Genomic DNA, 22,776 nt, shown 5'->3' on the forward strand with positions numbered 1-22,776 from the left:
ACTTAAGTTGTTTCTTTGAATTTGGAGTTTAAATGGCTTTTATTTTTATATTCATTGAACTTCCCCAAACTGGGTCCTGCTTATTATAAGAAAGAGTTCTTGGCGGTTTTTCCCCCTGGTTCCATCCCTGATTTACCTTTGGATCCAGGCCAGGATGTGCTGAGGTCTGGCGTGTGGAAGGGAAAAGTGGGGAAACAGAGCCAGGAATGACTCCAACCCCCATACCATTTCATGCACTCCCAGGAGGTTCCCATATCCACTTAGGGAGAGAGGGAGGAAGTCGTTCTTTATTCCTGATGACCTTGCCCCCACTAAACACGTCAAGGCATACAGCCTGGCTGTTCAGTCACTTTGGGGGATGTGGCAAAGGGCCTTTCCTTTTTCTCAAACAAAAAGGGCTACAGACCCTAGGTGTTCCCTAAGGGAGGAAGAAAAGCTTAGGGAGAATAGAGAGCAGGCGAGAAGTCAGAAGGATCTAGAGCCTTATAGAAAGGCACTGGGGTTAGCTCGAGGATCCTTCTGATTCCGAAATCTCATTGCTAGCCAAACACCAAGAATCTGTAAAAAGCAAAGGGAAAGAGATTATCAGCAGTTCTGAATCTCTGGAGCTAAGAGAAAGGGTACGTATGAGAGAACTGAAGAATGTTACCTCTGTAAAGCTAAAGAAGAGTCCAACACCCCCCAGGATTTTCAGGGCTTCGTCTGAATGCTTCAGAAACTTTTCTCCACACATCTGGCATGTGGAGCTCCGGCTCTTACAGATCTGAGGATAAAACATGTACGTGTGTATTTAGAGGGTGCAGAGTTGCTAAGCTGCTCTATCCTAACACCTGTGGTGAAGGGCCCCAGAAATTATTTATTAGTTTCTGCTCAGTATCCTACAGATTGAAATCTCACTTGACTAATTCTCTAACCTTCGTATCCATACCTCCCTCCCCCTACCAGCACATGGCCCCAGTGCAAGAGAGCTGCTAGAGAGAGACAGTCACATTCAAACTCTTAAATCTGCCAATTTGGGCATTGTCCTTAACCAGCTTTCCTGCCGTCCCACCCCACCTCTACATCAACTCACTGCAGTGCAGAAAGCATAATCCTGTTGGTACAGGGTTGTAAGGTTGAACAAGCCACAACAATCAAAACTTCTTTCCAGTTCGTCCCGGGTCTTGTTGCTCATGACCCACCAAGAAGCATTGATGACATCTGTCTAGAGAACATAGGCAGAGGGAAATTACTGGATGCTGCTAACCTTCAGAATGCTTACATCCTGATCTTAGTTCAGGTGCCTCAATTTCCCTATTGCAGCAAAGTCAGTCATCCCCTCAGAAACAAAGGTGTATTATACTGAAAACAATAAAAATCCACCTCAGGTTCTTCTGGAAAATACTCATGGAAAATTACCCAGACTTCCCAGAGGAAGCAAATGACTGAAGAGTCTGGAAGCAGCGGGCCTATTAAGAGGTCCAGACTGAGGGGAGGGAATTAGAGGGTAGAGGGGAAAAAAGCAAGTACTTGAGAGGGCATGCACTTACCTGTTTACTTCGGTTAATGGCCAGACATGAGCAAGAGATTCCAAACTGGAAGATGAAGACCAAACCAAGGATGATCATGTACTGAGAGGAAGAGTTACGGGGAAAAGTGCTAGATTCCTTTATGTCGCACCTACAATAACCATCTGTGTCATCTGCTCATAGAACTTACATGGCCATGTTGGCTGAAAACAAAATCATCAGCTCTTGTTTCATGAAGTATGGTATAGGGCAGGGCCAGGAGACATGTCCCCAAGATCCCTCAAATACACCCTTCTCTTGAACATTCCTAGCCAATTCAGCCCTCTCCAAGAGCCCCAGTACCCCCATCACTTAAGGATACAAAGAACAGCAGTACTTGGTGGTGGTTGACAGCACCCACCAGGCCAGCCACGGCGATGAGAAGAAGGAAGACTCCCACAGCAATGACTCCTCCGATGATGTGGATGCTGGACACCAGACCCAGACCCTTACCCCAAGCAGCCACTCCAATGAGCAACAAGCCGACCAGCTACAGGGAACAGAGCAGGTTACATCTCAAAAGAACTCTAGTGTGCAGCACAGCCAAAAGCCACACGGGGTCTGGGACAAAAAAAGCTGAGTGCACTGTGTGCACGAAGGAGAAGGAGGAGGTGTGTGCGCCCACCAGAGGTCAGAATGGCTGGGAGGGGAGTGGGGGCAGCAGGGGTAGTAGAGTCTATGAATATAAAAAGAAACTTTAGCTTCATCCATCGCTTCTATTTTGGGAGAAACAAAGTCACAGGAGGGCGGGATGGGCCTTTATGCTCACAGCCCTCAGTTCATCTCCCCCACCCCCAGACAAACCCTCTGGTCGCCGGAAGTCTCCCCTCTTCCCACGGAAGTCCCCTGGAATTCCCTCTTCGCCGGAAGTTCTCGGGAATCTTCCCGGAACCCCCAGTACACCCCTCTTCCCACCGGAAGTCCCCTAGAGATTCTCCCCACTCCTCTTTCCGCCCTGAAGCTTCCCCCATTTCCAAAACCTCACCATGTAGACCACGTTGAGAGCGCACAGCGCATTCTTGGAGCAGGCAAAGCCACCGCAAACCATCTCCCCAGCTTTGGGGACCCAAGTGGTCCCAAGGACTTGGGGGGAGGGTCTTGGGGACCGTCTTCTTGGACCCCGACAGCTTCTGTCTCTTTAAATCGAGCCCAGCCAAACCCAATCCTCTGCGCCTGCACTGTCCCACCCCTGCCTCTGGATTGGCGAAACTCGGGGCTAATCCAGGACGTCGGTGGCCTGAATGCCAATCAGTCTGCATTGCGTCACTGACCCGCCTGCCGGCCCCTCCTTTAGGTTCTTTATTGGCTGAAACTTAAAACTGGGGGTAGGGCTTCCATAGATTCTCATAGGGACCAGAGCCCAAACTTCAAAACCCCGGATTGAAAGCGGAGCTTTCTGTGGTCGCAGCTGGAAGAGAGCTAATCCGAGGGAGGAGGCTCAAGAGCTATCCAGTGGAGGACGGAGAAGGTGCGGTTTCTAGGGGAGAGTGAAAGGGCTCCTCCCCTCGAGGGCGCGCCCTTCCCCGCCCCTTTCCCCTCGTCCTGCAGTGATCTCATGATGACGCCATTGTTTGTTGTTATTGCATCACACTCGGGAACACCCAGAGGAGCAAAACATCGAGCGCTTTAGCCCGGCCACGGAGGCCCTGGGTTGGGCACAGAAATATCCAACAAATCGTTACGCATTTGCAGGTGTGTCCACTAGTATACATACCCTCTTCTATATCCTCTCCTAACTGGGTGTGCACATGCTAGAAATTCAGTGTGAGAAAACAGCTGCCTCGAGCAAGGGCATTCCCGTAGACAAAGCCACAAGCACAGACATGCGTGTGCTCCGTATCTTCAGAGCGCGTGCCTGATCCAGGGCTTGCAAATTAATTAATTAATTAATTAATTAATTAATTAAAAAGCCAAAGGGAGGGGTCTGGAATATGAATAAATATGAGGGGAAGGAGAAGTCTCCACATTTTCACTCTGGGGATGGGCGTAAAGGTTGATCGATATGCTTATTATTGAATAAATGTTTTTCATGAAGATGGGAAAAGGCATAATTCCTCTTATCCCCAAGAGAAACAGTCGTACTGGAGAAGCAGTACAGTCTAACTGCCAGTCAGATTGCATGGGTTCCAGTTTTGCCGCTTACTTGCTGCCTAACCTTTGGCTCTCTGTGGCTGTTTCCTCGTCTGTAAGTAGAGATAAATAACAATACACCTGCTTCTTGGGTTGTTGTGAGAATCGAATGAGTTCATATATGCAGAATGCTTAGGACAGTACCTGGCACATAGTCAACATTCAGTGTTAGTTTTTTTGTCAGGCTATTTTATAAGTTCCAGTGGGTAATCCCAGCCCCCAATTCCCTTATCTCCAGCTATACAAATAGTCACATAGTTATAATCCCCTATCCTTCAGAAATTAATATCAAGAATATATGTAGGAGAAGAGACATTTGGCAGGGCCACAAAGGTTTGAGCCCTGAAACAAAGTGATTAGATCAAATTAGCCACTTCCCACCCCCACACACCCCTGCATCTTCATGCTGTCCTTTAATTCCTCATCCCCCTCTTCTCTTTCAGGTACTAAATCAAGGGCAAGACAGTGGTATTAGGGGTAAGGGGAACTGGCTGACAGTCATCTGGACTGGGCGGTACAGTGAAAAAGAGTATCAGAGTTGAAATCAGAAGACCTAAACTCACAGGGGTGCCTGGCTGGCTCACAGGGGTGCCTGGCTGGCTCAGTCAGGGGAGCGTGCAACACTTGATCTCAGGGTGGTGAGTTGGAGCCTGACAGTGGGTGTAGAGATTACTTTCTTAAAAATCTTAAAAAAAAAAAAAAAAAAAAAAGACCTAGACCCATAGATTTGTTTCACCTCTTACTGGCCTCTCTGAGCTTTGGCTTCCTTTCCTGTGCCTCTCGGGCCTGTTATAAAGACCATCTATTTGAAAGTGTGTCGTAAACTATTGTTATAGACAATTATTATGAAATTAATTGAGAGAGCATGGTGGTTTTGTCTGGTTCAAGTCGCTGTTCTCCTCCATAACCTGTTCTCCCATAACTACCTGGCAGGAGGTGGTTACAGCGGGGCAGCTGACTGAGGAAGGGTGATGGAGCAAGACGTAGGTATACGAGCTCTTTGGATGTGGTGGGTACAGAGTGGGCGGCGAGTACCATTGCGAGCTGGAATGCAGGGCTGTTGGGGTGAGAGACCAAGTGTGTATACATTCCTGTCAGAGTTTGAGCATAAATCTGTAGGTCACCAAGTGTTTGGGATTGCACCTGGGGCCTGGCTTGGCACAGTTTCCTAGCACCAACACCCATCTTAATTAGCCACCTCCCACAGGAGGCCCTAGGATGCTTGTTACAGTCTCTCCATCCACCTGGCTGAGGAATCATAGCAGGGGCTGGCTGGCAGAGCTCATGGGCCAACGCTAGAGGGGGTGGGAGGTGCAGCAGGTAGTGCTGTCCCAGGCTGTGGGTTTGAAACTCACCAGTCAGGAAGTGAGGCCGACAGACGGAAGGGCGGGCAGGAGCGGGGAGTTCTGGGGCACAGCAGAAGGGGCCTTCTGGTGTTTGGGGACTACGGGGCCATGGGCTTCAAGGCCAGAGGTTGCTGTTAGCCTGGCAAGACAGGTCTGGGCAACATGCATGCCCAGAGGCAGTTGGCTGTCGCTGCAGTGAGAGCAGAAGTCAGACGACACGAGGTGGCCAAGCAGTCTCTAAGCCGCCTCAGGAAGCTGACAGAGAGGGTGGGCGATCCTGAACTTCGGGACAGCATCCAGGCCTCACTGGACAGTGTGCGAGGTAAGAGAAGGGTTAGCTCCCAGCTTGGGTGTATCGGGGACCAGCAAGGGCATAGAAGGGCTTGCTGTGTCATACATCACCTCCCAATCAGCCACTTCCTAGTCCTCTAGATGGAGCTGGGACTCGGGAGAAGAATTCATTTGGACAGGATGGAAAAAAGATATGGGAGGTGGCGTTCTTCCTCTTTCCCCAACTCTGCTCCTTCTCCCAGGGGATCAAAATACAAGTCACTGCTGAGCTGACCTTCTTGGCAATGGAGAAGTGGGTGAGCATGGGGAAGAGAGGCCGTGACGGACCCATAGTAGACGTGGACCCTGCCTGGGGAGTCCAGGGCAGGAAGCAGTGTGGGGCAGGAGGTTCTGGGACTGGACCGCGTGTTCATTCCCAGGACCCACAAAGGATTAGTGACCTCTTGTTCTCCAGCTGTAGAGAGAAACACACACACACTCTGAAATACACCATGCAGAGACTCTCAGGCTCCCAGGCACACACTACCACACATACTGTATGCTTTGAATAGCCAAAGTGTAAAGAAGTCCCCAGGACTCTTTTCGGTCCCCTCTCTTCCCCATGCTCCTGTTCCTGTCCTTCCCCCCACCCTCAACACACACACCTTCCGCTCTCCCTCCTTAGTGGCATTAGAGCAAGTGATGACAACACAGGGAGGAAGTGCCGCCATGGCAACACCATCCGCCACATCCTCTGCCCAGCCCACCTTCAGTCCCCTGGCGGGGCCCTGGCAGGAACAGCTTCTCTCTGTCCACAGGGCCCCACCACGAGTGGACCTGAAAGTCATCTCCAGCCTACTCTCCTCTCGTTTACCTTGAAGGTGGCAAGGAGCTAACAAAAGCCAGCTATGTTGTTCTTGAAAGGTGTCTGGGAGAAGTACATCTTTCATCCTAGCCTGGTCTCCCAGCCATTCCAGTCTTAGCTGCCCACCTGGGTTGGGGTGGGGGTTCAAGAGACCATTCTTTCCATCAGGGACCCCTCCTGCCAGACCTCTCTGACGGTAGAGGCCACCAGACCATAACTTGGGGAAGGAACATTTGATTCGGGTTCCTAAGGGGATAGTCTGATCCCTTCCCATTGCCTTTCTAAGGCTAGTGCCCCTCTCACCTCCTGTCTCCACCCTTTGCCAAGAACAATGGCTGTCACCTTTCCTACAGCCTCAGTGGGTGGAGAGGCAGACCTAGGGGGAGTGGCCCCAAAGGGCCTCCTAGGGAGGAACACCAAGCCCCACCCCTGTAGAAAAAAAAAAGAGGGAGGAAAAAGGTTTAGTCCTGATGGAGCAGCTCTGCTTAGCTCTGGAGGAGGGAGTGAGGAGGAGTGGAGGCTGAAATCTCCCAGAAGACTCCACTCTTCATAAGTGATTTGTTCCACTCCTTCTCTAAGAGCCAGGATTCTGTTCCCACTGAATATAAAGGAAAACTGAGGCCACTGTAGGAAGGAAGGAAAATTAAGGCAGAATTAGCAAATCTCCTTCACCCTCTCAGAAAATTGGGCTACTGAAAGGTCCCCTGTCCTGCGAATGGTGTCATCCTGGGGTGCGGTAGAGAGGGGACTGCTGACCTCAGGACAGGACCCCAGAGGGATTGGGTACAGGTCTCAGGAAAACAAAGGGCATCCACCATCCTGGTACCACCCCCCCTCACCCCCTACCAGGCCAAGCACGCTGCTGGCTCCTGCCTCCAAGAGCCGCCCACGACAGCACTTATTATAGTCAGCTGCGTCAGGAGGGTGGGACGCCGGATTAGGGGAATGCTGAGACTCCCTGAGTCCGGGGAGGGGTCTCCAAGCCTGCATGAAGGCCTCCCACCACTCTGGCGCATCCCTGACAGGTCCCAGCCTCCGTTCCCCATTGGCCTAACCCCTTCAACCTTCCCCCCAGGGTAGAAGACAGTGAGTCTTGAACTCCAGGGTCCCTAGAAGGGTGGTGGACACAGAGCAGACAGACGTTTTCCATTCTATCTCCTCTTTAACCTTCTAAAAGAGCTCCACCCTGGAAACCTCAGGAGACCGAATGGGAACCCAAAAGAGGCCGGCTCCCACCTCAACTGAAGGGGTCCTTGTAAATTCAGGGGTACTAAATACCCCACATGTGGGTAACCAGATTCGAGGATGGTGCCTCCGTTAACCCCCAATCCCCTGGCAGGTCCCCCCACCCACCATATACACCGATTCTCCTCTCTGCTTATCCCCGCTGATTCTGAGGCACTCTTGGAGCTACGGTTGCTATGGAGACTGGATGCATTTTGGTATGGGGGGTGTCAATCTGTAGACATATTCCTTCCTTCCACCTCAAGCTGAAGCCTTTGACTCACTTTTTGGCCTGGGCTCCTGGAGCCCTCGGATCTCTCCCCTCCTAAGGCACCCCCCTCCTTTCTACCCTTTTAAGTTCCATGTTTGTCCCCATCCCCAGGGAGCACTTTCCAAGTTCACTTTGGGACAGTTGGGCTCAAGTCATGGCCCCATCAATATATTGTGTGTGGGGGTGGGGTGGGGTGGGCAGGGCGGCTGGGTGATGGGAAAAAGAATTCGTGCAATTACCTGGGAGAGACAAGGGGTCCTGGGAATGGGATTTCAGGACTCCCCATTTCCCCACTTCAACTTCCCCAGAATTGGCAGCGATCCCTAAATTCGCTCCGTTTTCCCTACGGACTGTCCACCTGTGTACTGATTTTTACCCTTCTCCCTAAATGCCACACCCAACAGTCGCGCTCCCTAACCGTGGTGTGCTAGGGGAGGGGGCTAAATTGTTGGAGTAGGTGAGTCCAAGTTCTAGGAAATCCAGCCCAGGATTTGGGAGGGAAATCCAGTCCTGGATTTTGCACCGCCTTCTCAGACTACCGAGCTGGTGGAGAGAAGGTGGGGGGGAGATAGGGTGGGGGGGGGGCGGGGGGCCGCCTCCTCCTCAATGTGAGGGAAGCGCCCGGACACAGCGCGCATCCGGACCGAGCCGAGCCCCGGCGAGCCCCCTGGACCCTTCGCCCGGATCTCACGCCCCTTCCTTCCCAGACCCCAGACCCGTGGGTTTCCACCCCCTAAGTCTTCCCTCCTTCCTCCCCCGCCGGCGCCTGTATCTCCATCCCCAGCATCCTCCCCGCGCCCCTGCGAATCCCCCGCACGACCAGCCCATTAGCTTCCCACCTTCCTACAGATCCCTTCTCCGACCCCCATCCACGGCCCCTGTCCCCCTGAGTCCCCATTCCCCGCCCCTCCCTCCCCCGCACCGGTTCTTCCTCTCCCCCAGCCTCGGGTCCCTCTTTTCTGCCCTCTTTTCCTCCCTCTCCCCTATTTGCCCCCACAACTGTCCTCCCCGCCCTCCTCCGCCCATCTCGGCGCCCCCACCCAGGCCGGGGCGCAAGGTCCGGCGCGCCTCCCTGGAGCAGCACCAAGGTCCCGGGGCTCCAACGGGGTGGGGGCGCAGGGCGGGGAGCATGGGGAGGGGGCGCCCCGTGTGATGGGAGGGGGGCGCAAGCGGAGGCGGCGGAGGCGGCGGCGACAGCGGAGCCGGGCTGGGGGCTCAACGGGGTCCGGGGGCTGGGGGCAGCGAGCAGGGCGGCCCCATGGCCGGGCCCCCCTGAGGCAGTCCGGGGGAGTCCCCTCCCCTCCCCAGCTCGGGGGTCTCGGGGCCCCATGAGCCGGGGCGCGGGCGCGCTTCAGCGCCGGACAACGACCTACCTCATCTCGCTGACCCTGGTCAAGCTCGAGTCGGTGCCTCCGCCGCCGCCTTCTCCGTCTGCGGCCGCAGCCGGCGCCCCCGGGACCAGAGGTGCGGAGACCGGGGATCCTGGCAGCCCCCGAGGCGCGGAGGAGCCGGGCAAGAAGCGGCACGAGCGTCTCTTCCACCGGCAGGATGCGCTGTGGATCAGCACGAGCAGCGCGGGCGCCGGGGGCGCCGAGCCCCCCACCCTGTCCCCGGCTCCGGCCAGTCCGGCCCGCCCGGTCTCCCCCGCTCCCGGCCGCCGCCTCTCCCTTTGGGCCGCCCCTCCGGGGCCCCCGCTCTCCGGGGGACTGAGCCCTGACCCCAAGCCCGGGGGCGCCCCCACCTCCCGGCGCCCCTTGCTCAGCAGCCCGAGCTGGGGGGGCCCGGAACCTGAAGGCCGGGCGGGCGGCGGCGTCCCAGGCTCGTCCTCCCCGCACCCCGGCACCGGCAGTCGGAGGCTCAAGGTGGCGCCTCCTCCGCCGGCTCCCAAGCCTTGCAAGACCGTAACCACGAGTGGCGCCAAAGCCGGCGGGGGCAAGGGCGCTGGTAGCCGCCTGTCATGGCCCGAAAGCGAAGGCAAGCCCAGGGTCAAGGGGTCAAAGAGCAGCGCCGGGACTGGAGCTTCTGCCGCCGCTGCCGGGGGAGGAGGAGCGGCAGCCGCGACCTCTGGTGGGGTCGGGGCTGGGTCGGGAGCCCGAGGGAAGCTGTCCCCTCGGAAAGGCAAGAGTAAGACCTTGGACAACAGTGACTTGCACCCGGGACCGCCTGCTGGCTCTCCTCCTCCGCTAACCCTCCCAGCAACCCCGGCTCCAGCCGCTACTGTCACCGCCGCCTCCGCGCAGCCCACTGGGCCTGCACCTCCAATCACTCTGGAGCCTCCAGCTCCAGGGCTGAAACGGGGCCGGGAGGGGGGCCGAGCATCCACTCGAGATCGCAAGATGCTCAAGTTTATCAGCGGCATCTTCACCAAGAGCACAGGGGGGCCTCCTGGCTCCGGGCCCCCTCCTGGACCCCCGGGCCTGTCTTCTGGCAGCGGGTCCAGGGAGCTGCTGGGCGCAGAGCTCCGCGCCTCCCCTAGTGAGTAGGACCAGGGCCTGAGAACAGGGAGGGGAGGGTACTGGAATGTTCAGCTTGGGGTGGAGGAGAGGTGTGCAGGACTGAACTAGGGAAGCTTCTCTCTTGGGTGGGTGAATGAACCAAATTCGCTCCCCTGCCAAGGACAGGGGCAAAGACTAAGAGGTCCTGAAAGAGGGTGGGTAGCTACATTGTGCCAAATGAGAGATTACTTGATTTCAGAGGGACTCAGAAAGCTTCAGAGCTTTCTGGGAAAATAATGCCCTTGGTCAGAGTGACTGTAGGAAATTATCCCCAGAGAAGCCCCAGACCCCACTTCTAGCCTCAGCTGGACTCTGGGAGCAGGGGAACAGAGCTTTGCCTTGCCCAGATTATATTAAAGGTGAAGGGGATGAGGAAGCCTCAGTTTCTCCTGAGCACTTGGGTCAGGTGGCATGAGAGTGACCTTGCAGGCAGCTCCTCACCAGGGATAGGTCTTCCCTGGGCTGAGACCAGGCTAGTGAGGCAGCAGGGAGGGACTCTTGTTTCTTTCCGTGCAGTGAGGGTGGATTGGGCTGTACGGGAGTGCGTGGGGGCTGGAACGTGATGAATACTTGAATGTGAAGTGAGAGGGGGCGGATAGGAGGCTTCACTTCCCCACTGCCCACCCTGGCCCCACAGCAGCGTTGAAACCCCCAGGGGGCTGACCAGGAGTGACTCAGGGGGGACGGAACCGCTGCAAAGGCAATTCTTACCCCCGGAGACTTGGGAGGGGGTACCGAGAAGGTACTGTTTTTTTCGGGGGGAGGGGGAGTGTCTTTCTTTTTTCCGGAAGAAAGAGGCTAGGGACTCTTGGTGCGGCTCACACTCCCCGGAGGGGAGGCGGGTTCCGAGCGGGGGCGGCCCCCGGGGTTTGGCTCTGGAGCGGGTGGGAGCAGATGGCTCCGGATCCCAGAGTTCCCGCCGCAGCTGCGGCGCCCCGGGAACGTCCGGCCAGTGTCAGGCGCGGGGGCTGGACCCGGCGGGCGGAAGGAGCAACCTATCCCCCGCCCCCAGGCCAGTGGCTTCTCTCGGCCAAGGAATGAGCCCTTCCCCACACTTGTTTCAGAGGGTGCTTGTGGGGAAGGTATGGAAGAGGGAAGCATAGGCAAGTCCAAGCTCCATTGCATGGGCTGGGGGAAGCGGTCAGGGCCACCGTGCTTTGACCTTGAAAAAGGGGAGGGATATCCCTCACCTCAGTTTCTTTCTTGTGAAGTGGAGATTGAGGAAGACCCATTCCCTCCCATGTCCCAGCCCCTCCGCCCAGGATCTCCCCTGGAATCCAAGTCAGACCGGTAGGAAGGAGACCCTCTCCTGTTCTTCCAGAGGGAAAAACCCGCCACTGTCAGAACCTTGGTCCCTGGTCTGGGGCAGACTTACGTTTGGGGATGTGCTTTAAGGGAGATGCCAACTGAAGTATTTTTGTCTAGCTGGTTCCGTTGCTAAGCAACCACTGAGCGGCAGCAACAGCTGTGGGGAGAGCGGCTAGGATAGGAGGACTGGGGACCACTCTCGAACCTAGGCTTTGCGCACAGTTCTCCAACCCAGGCAGAGTCCTGGGGGTTAAGGGAAGCTGCAAAAGGAGGAGGAGTGGCTGAGGGGTGGGGGTGCTCCTGGGCCTGGAGCAGTCTTTCTTATGGCTCCTTTCCTCTTACAGAGGCTGTGGTCAATAGCCAGGAATGGACTTTGAGCCGCTCCATTCCTGAACTGCGCCTGGTAGGTAACCTGGTCGCCGAGTCTGTATGAAGGCTGACCTCCCACCCACTGCACTCTCAACTCTCTCCCCTTCACCGCCTCCCTTCCCGCTCTCTGTGGGAATGGGGGATAGTTTGCTAGTACTCCCAAGAGTCTACCTTCACAGAACCTTCCTGAAGCTTGGTAGAGCCTTACAATTTTTTCTTCTCTAGCTTCTTTTTTTCTGTTTGTTCATGGTCCTTATCCAGGCTTCTCCTCATTTCTGGCATCTCCCCTTTAGCTCTTCATGTTCTATTGCCTAGAATTGGGTAAAACTTTCCAACCAGTGTCTAGGACTGTGACATCACCACCACCCCCCCTCCCCCCCACACACACGGTTGCTGAGAATCTTCAGCCTGTGGTGCACTTTGAGCTTGGGATCATTTCTTACTCCACTCACCTGATCTTCCCGAATGCTCTCTCCTGACTGACCATCATCCAGTCCCTGCAGGATCCTGCTTGGATGATTTCACACTGCCAGTCTCTTTGAGCTCTCGGGAATGTTCAGACCCAAACATTTGGCCTCCTCTTACATCTCACAATCTCTGCTCCACAACCTTGTTCTCAGGGTGTGCTAGGTGACGCCAGGAGTGGGAAGTCATCGCTCATCCACCGATTCTTGACCGGTTCCTACCAAGTGCTGGAGAAGACAGAAAGTGAGTTCTCAGGAGCCATAGTAAGCTCATGTTTTGGGTCAGGAATCAAGGATCAATGACTAGGCAGCTATGGAGACCAAAAGAAAGGATGAAGCCACAATAGCCAAAGTACAGGGAGCGTGGGCAAACTTGGTGACTTGTGACCTCTGACCTACTACCACTTCCACCCCTTCTGGACAGGTGACCAGCACAAGAAAGAGATGTTGGTGGATGGACAGACTCATCTGGTGTTGATCCGAGAGGAAGCTGGGGCACCTGATGCCAAGGTGAGGGGTGATGTTGGGGTGGGCAGGCTGGCTGGGGTCAGCACTGGCCAAGGGAGAAAACTCTAGTTTCCCAGACCTCCCTGGGCATAGTGTCCAGAGGAGTAGACTTGTCTGACCCCCCTTTTGCTCCCTCACCCCCCGCAAGTTCTCAGGCTGGGCAGATGCTGTCATCTTGGTCTTCAGCCTGGAGGACGAAAACAGTTTCCAGGCCGTGAGCCGTCTCCATGGGCAGCTGAGTTCCCTTAGGGGGGAAGGACGAGGAGGCCTGGCACTGGCCCTGGTGGGGACACAAGGTAAGGAGGGCCTAAGGAAGCACTGCTTTCGGGGGAGTCCTTGAGATGGCTGCTGAGGTATTGCCCAACGCAGGTGAGAGCTTGGTGAGGTGTGGAAATGGCCACCTGGATTGCAGGAACCCTCTGGAAGGAGACTGGTCTTCAAATAGGGGAATCATTAAACCAAAAAAGCTCCCCAGGGTCTGAGCAGAGAAATGAGGACCCTCCAGGAAGGAAGGGACAACTATAGGAGCAGTCTCCGGTCCTCTGAGATGTCACCTACCTTGTGTTCTCGCACTGCCATTTCCTGTCATTGCCATGGCCAACACAGAAAAATCTCAGGCTCTAGGGTGGATGGAAAACCTTCTATCTTCCCCTTGCTACAGCTAGGTCAGGCTGACACCTTTCAAAGGAACGTATCTAAAAAAGAAAACACACAAACAAAATGATGGAGAAAATACAGAGGGCAGAAAATTTTGAGTTCTCAAAGAAGTGATTCAGAGGCTCTTCAGATACCACCAGGCCCAGGAAAAGCTTTTCCAGTACCCACCTGTATTGAGCTGGCACGACTTTCTGTCGGGATGCCCACCCTGCGGGAGCCACTTGCCTCCTGACTCCTTGCTGCGGAGTGAACAGTCCACCTGTTCCCCGTGGACATTCAACCTTTTCCGAGGTGATTCCCACTCAGCTCAGGGTCCATTGGATTTGCAGGGCAGGGTGACGGGATTTGAAAGTCTCAGCCATTTCAGACCTTGTCAAGAAGTTCCACTCGCCTCTCGAGTGTTCTCTGAGGTCGCGCACACACAGAGCTCACCCCGCCTACGCACCCTGCAGCTGGGCTTGCGTGCTTGGGCCCAGCCTTCAGAGAAGAAGAGGAGATTCTCTCATAGCCTGTCTTTAGTGTGTCCAAGCCGGGACTGGAGCCAGAGGGAAGAGAAAGTAGGAAGAGTGGGGAAGCGGCGCCCTCATCCAGCCCTGCCCCTTTCCCGTCCCTTCAGACAGGATTAGTGCTTCCTCCCCTCGAGTGGTGGGCGATGCTCGTGCCAGGGCTCTGTGCGCGGATATGAAGCGCTGTAGCTACTATGAGACGTGTGCGACCTACGGGCTCAATGTGGACCGCGTCTTCCAGGAGGGTGAGTACGGTGACTCTCCTCACACGTGGGGAGCAGGGAGCTAGGGGCCTGCCATGTTTTTAGGGCGTCCAGGCGTCTCTGTGTGAGTGACAGCAACTTAGCCTGCATGGGAGGGAGGAGGCATCAGGGAGGTCAGAGAAGGTTTGCTTAACAACCACGTGGTCTTTCTGGGCAGGATGAGCTGCCAGGACTACAGGTGGCACGAAGGCCACAGTGACAAGGAAGTTGGGGCCTATTTTATCTCCCGGGGATTTCTTAAAATTGGGCAACAAAGGGTGGTCTTGGGTATCTGCCCTGTTCATGTGTCCCTCCTCTCCCCCTTCCTTCAGTGGCCCAGAAGGTGGTGACCTTAAGAAAACAGCAACAGCTTCTGGCTGCCTGTAAGTCCCTGCCCAGCTCCCCGAGCCACTCGGCTGCTTCCACTCCTGTAGCTGGGCAGGTGAGTTGGGGTTTCAGGGTCCACAGAAGGGCTGGTAGGATGCAGAGGAGGGGCTGGTGATCCAACAACAGGTACAGAGTACCAAGGAGGTTGGGGTGGGGGGCGCAAATGGAAATGGCAGTGACACCATTTTTTAGAGAGCTTGTTGGGCTGGAATTCAACCAGGTTTGAAACGCTGTTCGGAATGTCCTCGAGCAAGTCACCTAAACCTCCGAAGGTTTCAGGAAAAATGTATGGCCTAATACTTGCAAAATGGAAAGCATATGACAGTGAGGAGTTTTATTATGAGCGATAATGCAAACAAATGGCGATGAGATCAAGGAATGTCTGGAATTCCTCGTAACTAAATGTCACTGTAGCTTGGTGGGGTGGGGGGGTCTCAACTGTTGCTGACTCCTTCGTCCATCCCCAGGCTAGCAATGGGGGCCACACTAGCGACTACTCTTCTTCCCTCCCATCCTCACCCAATGTTGGTCACCGGGAGCTCCGAGCTGAGGCAGCTGCGGTGGCTGGATTGAGCACCCCGGGGTCCCTGCATCGGGCAGCCAAGCGTAGGACCAGCCTTTTCGCGGTATTGGACATGATGACTCCCCCATCCTCTGGTTCTCTGTTACCTGCCCATCTTCCCTGGTCCCTAGACCCCGCTGTTGGGCCCCTTTTCATTGCCTTCCTTGTCCTTCCATCAGTGTATCTCTCTGTTCATTCTTAACTGATGCCAATAACCATTCCAGAATCGTCGGGGCAGTGATTCTGAGAAGCGGAGTTTGGACAGTCGGGGAGAGACAACGGGGAGTGGGCGAGCCATCCCCATCAAACAGGTGGGTGGTCCAGAGGCTGGGGGCAGGCTGGGGGTTCCTGGGCTTGACTGGCTTTTCTCCCACATGTCTCTTTGCATCCTCCAGAGCTTCCTACTGAAGCGAAGTGGCAACTCCTTGAACAAAGAATGGAAGAAGAAATACGTGACCCTGTCCAGTAATGGCTTCCTTCTCTACCACCCCAGCATTAATGTGAGTGGCAGAGATTGGCGGGGCCACACTGGCTGGCCTTGGACAAACTTCCACCTGTACCAGTCTACCTGCCTCTGACAAACATGAACGTCATTTCCGCGAAGCCCTAGTCCCGTTCTCCTAGGTTCGGCAAACATGTGTTAGGCACCCACCACATACCCATGCTGGAGAGAGGAAAGTAAAGACATCCCCCCAGGAACTTGCAGTCTAGTGGGAGAGGATGGAGGAAGGACCTTCACCTGGTCTGCCATTCAGGGAATGCTTTCTGGAGGAGATAGTACTGGGCCAGATCTGGTGAGCCCATCCCCTAGAAGCTCATCCCAACACAGTCAGCCCCCAGAGTTCCCTCTCCAGCCCCCAGAGTTCCCTCTCCCCTCTAGCCCATACTATTGGCTGCTTCCCAGCACCACCAAGGACCACAGGCTTCCTACACTCTCAACCCTGTGCCCTTCCAGGATTACATCCACAGTACCCACGGCAAAGAGATGGACTTGCTACGAACAACAGTCAAAGTCCCTGGCAAGAGGCCCCCAAGAGCCATCTCTGCTTTTGGCCCCTCGGCCAGCATCAATGGGTTGGTCAAGGACATGAGCACTGTGCAGATGGGTGAAGGTCCTGGTGAGTGGGGCTCATGACAGAGAGGCAGAAAAGGGGCCAGAGCTGCGGGATGAGGAAGGGTAGTGGGGGGGGGGCTGGAACTGGATAAGCAGGAAGGTGGGTGATAAAGAGGGTCTACATCAGGAGTGGGTCCCCAGAGGGGCTCACTGAAGCTTTATCTTGTTCCTCTTCCAACAGAAGCCACCACTCCCACCCCAAGCCCAAGCCCCAGCCCCAGTTCCCTGCAGCCACCACCAGACCAGACATCCAAGAACCTGCTGAAGCCAGACCGGAATTTGGCCCGAGCCCTCAGCACCGGTCAGTGAGGACCACCCTCTGGCCACTATTTTCCGGATGTGAATGGGATTGAGGGGGGAGGGGCTTGGGGTAGAAGCTTGGAAGCTGGAATCAGTGCATGAGTGGCCACGCTGAGGGTCTCCTGGGTGCCAGGCACCAAGCTCAGCCACACTACGGTTATCATAATGGTTCACACGAGTGGGTTCTAGAGCTAAATCACCTGAACTTAAACCCTGGCTTGCCACTGGGCAAGTTACATGACCTCTCTGTGCCTCAGTTTCCTCATCTGTAAAGTGGAGATAATAGATTCTACCTCAGAGGTTGCTTTGAGACTTAAACAAACTGCGAACACTGCCTAGCAGATAGTCAGCCATCGGTCTTTGGAGTGTCTGAGTGTGTGTGTATATACACACACAAGTGAATTGTAACAGCAATCCTCACAGCAACCTCGCCAGTCAAGATCATTATCCCCATTCTAGGGATGAAGAAACTGAGGGTCAGAAGACTAAGTGACTTGCCCAAGGTCTCAAGGGCAGTAAGTGGCAGAGCCAGGATTTGAGTGCAGGTTTGACTTTAAACCACTCGTCTGCCCACCTCCCCAGGAATGATCAAGGGGACCTCCTGGAGAGGAGGGGGACCAAAGCTAGTTCAGGGGAGGAAACAGGCTATGGAGAAATCAGGAAATCTGTGGAGGGGGGCCACTGAGGCAGCTGTGTCCCCCTCCCTAAGACTGTACCCCATCTGGAGACCTGAGCCTCCTGAGTCGGGAACCCCCTCCTTCACCCATGGTGAAGAAGCAGAGGAGGAAAAAATTGACAACACCCTCCAAGACTGAAGGCTCGGCTGGGCAGGCTGAAGGTGAGGCCCCGGTGGGCAGTTCTCCTCCCACCATGGACCCTCACCCCCCAACTCCAAATCCCTGGCCTAGCTCCTGCAGGAGGAGGAAAAGTGCCTGAGCTGAGTGCTTGACTATTATTATCACTTTGCACATAATTTAGTGAAAAATGGATGGAGACCCCTCAGCTCCTGTCCTTCCTCCCACTCCCCAGACAATGCCTTTTACCCCAGTAGTTCCCAGTCCTGCCACTTCTGTACCCAATGACTCCCATTAGTCTGTAGCTCCTGCTTCCTCTCTTAATAACCCTCTAGTTTCTGTTCTTGTCCTCAACCCCATTTATCATCCCAGGCCCAGCACCCAGAACTCCCTGTGGCCCCCAGTGACTCAGCACCTGACTTCAGTGTCGCCCATTGACTCCTCAGCTCCCAGATTCTGTGACCACCCGGCCCCTGTTCCCGGTAGCTTCTCATGATCACCAAGCTCCCCAACAGGCCTTGACCGCAGTGGTCCCTGTTCCTGCCCTCAGTGACCTCCCCAAGCCCCTGAGACTCCTCCGAACACGCGATCCCCTTGTTCCAGGCCCGTGACTCAGTTTCTGTCCCCTTTCCCTGTGTTCACTTGGATCCTGACCATCCCTTCCCTTCCCAGAGACCTGGCTCCTCATTGGTCATGATAACTGGTCCCCACGCCCTGCTCTCTGCTGGGTGCTCAGACCCAGGTTCCAGATCTGCCTACTCTCATGGCTCTTGGCTTCCGCTCTACTCTGCTCCGGGGCCACTGACTTTAGTTCTGCTTTCTCTCCCCATCTGTCTGTCCTGCTTTGTCTCTGGCACTCTGTCACTGTTTCTCTCCATCTCTCCATCTGCCTCTCTTTTTCTCCTTTCTTGGTCTCTTTCTCTGTTCTGCTCTCCATTCTATCTCTATCTCCTTCGCTTCGGGAAACCAGCCAAGCGCAAAATGTGGAAACTAAAATCCTTTGGTAGTTTAAGAAATATTTATAAAGCAGGTAACAAGCGGGGAGCTGGGAGGGGCGCTCAGCTGGGGTGCAGAGGGGTGGGGGTGCCCCTGCCTTTCCCTGCATGTGCTCGGGCTTCCTGCTCTCCCCCACCTTCTGCTTCCCCAACCCCTCTGCCCCACTCCCAGGGGCTTGGGATGGTCATCAGGGGGGAAGGGTTTGGGGAAGGCAGCCCCTCTTTGAACTCCATCCCTCATGACCCCATCCCATCCCCCCACCCAGAGGAAAACTTCGAATTCCTGATCGTGTCCAGCACTGGTCAGACGTGGCACTTTGAGGCAGCCAGTTTTGAGGAGCGGGATGCCTGGGTCCAGGCCATCGAAAGTCAGATCCTAGCCAGTCTGCAATGCTGTGAGAGCAGCAAGGTCAAGGTAATGGGTCAGGGGTGAGGGTTGGGGGCGAGCAGAGGTGAGTGTCTTAAGAGTTTGGAGAAGGGCTCAATACCATGGAGAGTCAATACAAACCCCAACCCTTTCTGCAGCTGCGCACAGACAGCCAAAGTGAAGCGGTGGCCATCCAGGCGATCCGGAACGCCAAGGGGAACTCTATCTGCGTGGACTGCGGGGCCCCCAGTGAGCGCAAGGGGGCAGCGGAGGGGTCTGGGAGGGAGAGTGGTTCGCGGGCGTTGGCGAATGCCAGGGTGCCCATGCTGCCTGCGCGGCCGGAGCCGACCTCTGCACTCCCTCCCCAGACCCCACGTGGGCCAGTTTGAACCTGGGCGCACTCATCTGCATCGAGTGTTCTGGCATTCACCGGAACCTGGGCACACACCTGTCCCGCGTTCGCTCGCTGGACTTGGACGACTGGCCTCGGGAGCTGACCCTGGTGCTGACGGCCATTGGCAACGACATGGCCAACCGCGTGTGGGAGAGCGACACACGGGGCCGTACCAAACCCACGCGGGACTCTTCGCGGTACGTGTGACGGAAGGGGGGCGCTTAGGGTGTGCGGCTCCCGAGAGGCTTCCCTGAGTAAAGGACAGAGGTCCTGGGTGAGGGCCCCTAGAGCCCTTCCTGTTCATCCTTGGTCTTGTAGGGAGGAGCGTGAATCATGGATTCGCGCCAAGTACGAGCAGCTGCTGTTCCTGGCGCCGCTGGGCACTCCGGAGGAACCGCTGGGCCGCCAGCTGTGGGCCGCGGTGCAGGCCCAGGACGTGGCCGCCGTTCTCCTGCTTCTGGCCCATGCGCGACACGGGCCGCTCGACACCAGCGTAGAGGACCCGCAGCTTCGCTCCCCCCTTCACCTGGCAGCCGAGCTTGCCCACGTTGTCATCACGCAGCTGCTGTTGTGGGTACGTGAGTAGGGTATGGGGAAAGGGGTCTTGGAGGGCTCCAGCTGGGAAACAGCCAGGCGCGGGGGAGCCTGATATCCCCAAAAAGACCCTGGCGGCCGGCCTGGAAATTCTGGGGAGACGGCGTGCGGGTGTCGGCGGCCCTCCGGGGACGCTTGGTGACGCGGCCGTCTCTGTCCTTCTAGTACGGCGCCGACGTGGCCGCCCGCGACGCACAGGGCCACACGGCGCTGTTCTACGCCCGCCAGGCTGGAAGCCAGCTGTGCGCCGACATCCTTCTCCAGCACGGCTGCCCGGGTGAGGGCGGCAGCACCGTCACCACCCCCAGCGCAGCCACCACCCCCAGCATCACCGCCACGCCCAGCCCCCGCCGCCGGAGCAGCGCCGCCAGCATGGGCCGCGCCGACGCCCCCGTCGCGCTGGTATAGTTGCCCAACGGGAGAGACACCCCCACTCCCACACGGGCCGGGCACGACCACATCGGGTGGACCGCTGGACAGATGCACCCACTCACCTCTCCAATCCGCACCCCGCCCCACGGGAGCACTTCTTTCCCCCACGAGGGCACAGCCCCCACGCCTCCCAGAAGACACAAACTCACCTCCCTCTCCCCAACGAGGCATGGAGACCCCAGCTCAACACGCCCCCTCTCCACCGTTTCCACACTCGGATTGCTCTGGGTCTACCCGCTGGGTGTCTGCGGAAGCGGACCCCCTGTCGCGGTACCTGCTCCTGGGAGCTTGGATTTGCCCGCTCGCGCCCCCTAGGGGTGGAGGGGGGAAGACCCAGTCCTGCTTGTGCTTGACAATCCCAAGGCGGGAGCACATACCCAGGCTGGCTCCTGGGGCGACGCCACGCCAGAGGGAGGGGTTAGTAAGTGGGAGAGCTAGCCCTGGGACTTGGGGCCAATACCGGGGCCCCCACCCCTTCCATGCTAATCTCACTGCCCAGTGAAGGGGGAAGGGCAGCGAGGGGCAGGACCCCTGCTGCCCAAGGGGGTAGGGGGGTCCCCAACCCTTTCCGTGAAAGGGACCATGAGGAGTGGAAATCAGGACGTCCCCCAACACCCACCCATGGATGGAAGCTAAAGGGCCGGGGGAGTCAAGAGCCTGGGTCCCTCCTCACTACTATCTTGGGAGGGAGAAGAGATGGAGCAGAGCGGGCTAAGGGGACTAGGGAGGGACCTTGTAATTTATTGCTTTGTTCCCCAACAAGGGGGCGGGGGCGGGGAGGGCGTTTCAGGGTAGGGGAAGCCAAGGGTGGGCAGAGGGTGGGGTGGGGTGGGGGTGCTCTCGGGTTGTGAGTGTCTGTGACCGTGACTGCGTACCTGTGACTGTGCAGCGCCCGTGGTGATCTGGGGTAGGGGGCACCCCTGCAATGGGACCCCTCCCCCACTATTCTTCCTGTCCAGCCCCTCCCTCCCACTGGAGCAGCTCCAGACCCGTCCCTTTAACCCCATGATCCCCCCCAGCCTGGGCTAAGAGGATGTGAGGTGGCTGGGAGGGTTTCCAGGCCTCCTTCCCCATCCCCAGGAAGGGGTGGTGGGGGTGGATTTACCTGGCCCAGCCCTGCCTCCTTCAATCAATCCAGCCCTTGGACCGTCTGTGTCAGTGGTTTCCGGTCTTTTTTTTTTTTTTTTTCTCAGCTAAAATATTTTGCAAAGGACCAGGTAATTGGGGAGGGGAGAGGGATGGGGGCAGAAGGAAATGCCCTCATCTCCTCTGAGGCAGATGGTGTGAATCTTCTTCAACAGCAATTAAAGAGGAAGTGATTTTGTCTAGGGGGTGAGCTGCTGGTTTGTTCTTGAAGAGGCGGGTCAGGGAATGGACTTGGTCAAGGTGGGGAACTGGAGGTGGGAGATGGCCAGCAGAGGGTGTCCCTGCTGGGGCTGGTGGCAGGGCAACCCCGTGGTAGGCCAGATATTTCACCCTGTAGTGAAAGGAACCAGGCAGGTCGAAGCAACAGTGGGGATCCAGGGAGCTGAAAAGGCAATGACTCCCAACATGACCCCTTTTCTGGGAAGGAGCTGGGGCGTGGAACTTAGAGGAGAGGAGAGGACAGGGGAGGGGGCTGCTTGGAGAAGTGAGAAGCTGGGGTAGCTTTGCTTGAGAGCAGGAACTTTGGAGTCCGAACTGATTTTGACACGGGGCCCTCCACTTCATGGCTAGGTGGCCTTGGGCAGGTTACCTTGGTGGCATCTGTTCATTGGTCATCTGGACAATATCTGTTCAGAGGCACCTGGTGAGGACTCCGACACTGGCCTTGGAGGGCAGCCCTGGGGGCCTGGTGTCGGAAGTAGAGCTCATGACAGCAGGGGCCTGGAGAGAAGAGGTGGGAAATCTCACAGCCACAGAAGTCCCTGGTGTCCGCACACTCCGTGCCCAGCTGATGTGGTAGACATCTGCCCACCTCCATGTCCTCTAAGCCACCGAGGCCAGGGCTGCCCCGAATAACTGCAGTGCTTCCTGGTTCAGCAGGAAGCCCACCCTGCTGTTTCTCGTGTGCAGCAGAAAGCATTTGCCCTGATAGAGGGGCTGGGTGGAGTGGTGTTGGCCAGCAGCCAATGCAGGCTGGGCACAGCCACCACGCGTCATTCAGTCAATGGCCCTGAGTCTTCTGTTAGAGCCTCTGGTAGAGGCTCAAAACCGCTCAGCCCCACAAGGACGGACAGCTGCGGGTGTGCCATCAAGCTGACAAGGTGTGCTTGCAGCAGTGGGTCCAGGTTCGATCACAGGGAGGCCCTAGTTCTCCAGGATTCTAGGCTGCCGACCGCCCAGCACAGCAGCCTGACGTAGGAAAAGGTGAGCTCGGGGATGCAGGTGCGGTGACAGGTACAGATGCAGGTGTGTAGTGTGGGAAGGCACATCAAAGGGAAGGGGGGGGCGCCTGGGTGGCTCAGTCGGTTGAGCGTCAGATTCTTGATTTCGGCTCAGGTCAGGACCTCAGGATGGTGGGATCAAGGCCTGCGTCGGGCTCCTTGATGGGTGTGGAGCTTGTTTAAGACTCTCCTCTCTCCCTCCCCTGCTGCCCCTCCACCCCCTCCCTCTCTTAAAAAAAGAAAGAAAAAGGAAGAGAGGAAAGTAGCAAA

At 56.5% G+C, this 22,776-nt stretch overlaps 2 protein-coding genes across 5 annotated transcripts; one reads left to right on the top strand and one right to left on the bottom strand.

The window, feature by feature from the left end:
- Positions 1-7: 7 nt before the first annotated feature.
- Positions 8-9,161, bottom strand: TSPAN31 (tetraspanin 31). Of its 2 annotated transcripts, none has more exons than XM_087869015.1 (6): positions 9,027-9,161; positions 1,870-2,037; positions 1,530-1,610; positions 1,073-1,204; positions 650-763; positions 8-558 (listed from the first exon to the last, which is right to left on the bottom strand). In XM_087869015.1, exons 3-6 carry the CDS (start codon positions 1,605-1,607, stop codon positions 484-486), a joined length of 399 nt encoding a protein of 132 aa, XP_087725141.1. In that variant the 5' UTR covers positions 1,608-1,610; positions 1,870-2,037; positions 9,027-9,161; the 3' UTR covers positions 8-483. The 2 variants fall into 2 exon arrangements, with proteins under 2 accessions (XP_087725141.1, XP_045645681.1); XM_045789725.2 differs by lacking the exon at positions 9,027-9,161 and adding an exon at positions 2,533-2,743.
- Positions 5,062-20,912, top strand: AGAP2 (ArfGAP with GTPase domain, ankyrin repeat and PH domain 2). 3 transcript variants are annotated; one of them, XM_045789726.2, is made up of 19 exons: positions 8,256-10,128; positions 11,801-11,859; positions 12,446-12,533; positions 12,714-12,799; positions 12,945-13,092; positions 14,070-14,204; positions 14,534-14,643; positions 15,056-15,214; positions 15,375-15,461; positions 15,546-15,650; positions 16,106-16,268; positions 16,446-16,565; positions 17,274-17,402; positions 18,329-18,388; positions 18,620-18,768; positions 18,879-18,969; positions 19,089-19,311; positions 19,433-19,688; positions 19,874-20,912. In XM_045789726.2, the coding sequence occupies exons 1-19, from the start codon at positions 8,982-8,984 to the stop codon at positions 20,114-20,116; spliced, it is 3,558 nt and encodes a 1,185-aa protein (XP_045645682.1). In that variant the 5' UTR covers positions 8,256-8,981; the 3' UTR covers positions 20,117-20,912. The 3 variants fall into 3 exon arrangements, with proteins under 3 accessions (XP_045645684.1, XP_045645682.1, XP_045645683.1); XM_045789728.2 differs by lacking the exons at positions 8,256-10,128; positions 18,329-18,388 and adding an exon at positions 5,062-5,345; XM_045789727.2 differs by lacking the exon at positions 18,329-18,388 and having other exon boundaries at positions 8,257-10,128.
- Positions 20,913-22,776: the final 1,864 nt, after the last annotated feature.

Source organism: Ursus americanus, chromosome 17, assembly GCF_024610735.1.
Source record: "Ursus americanus isolate L20-20 chromosome 17, mUrsAme1.1.p, whole genome shotgun sequence".
Lineage (NCBI taxonomy): Eukaryota > Metazoa > Chordata > Mammalia > Carnivora > Ursidae > Ursus > Ursus americanus.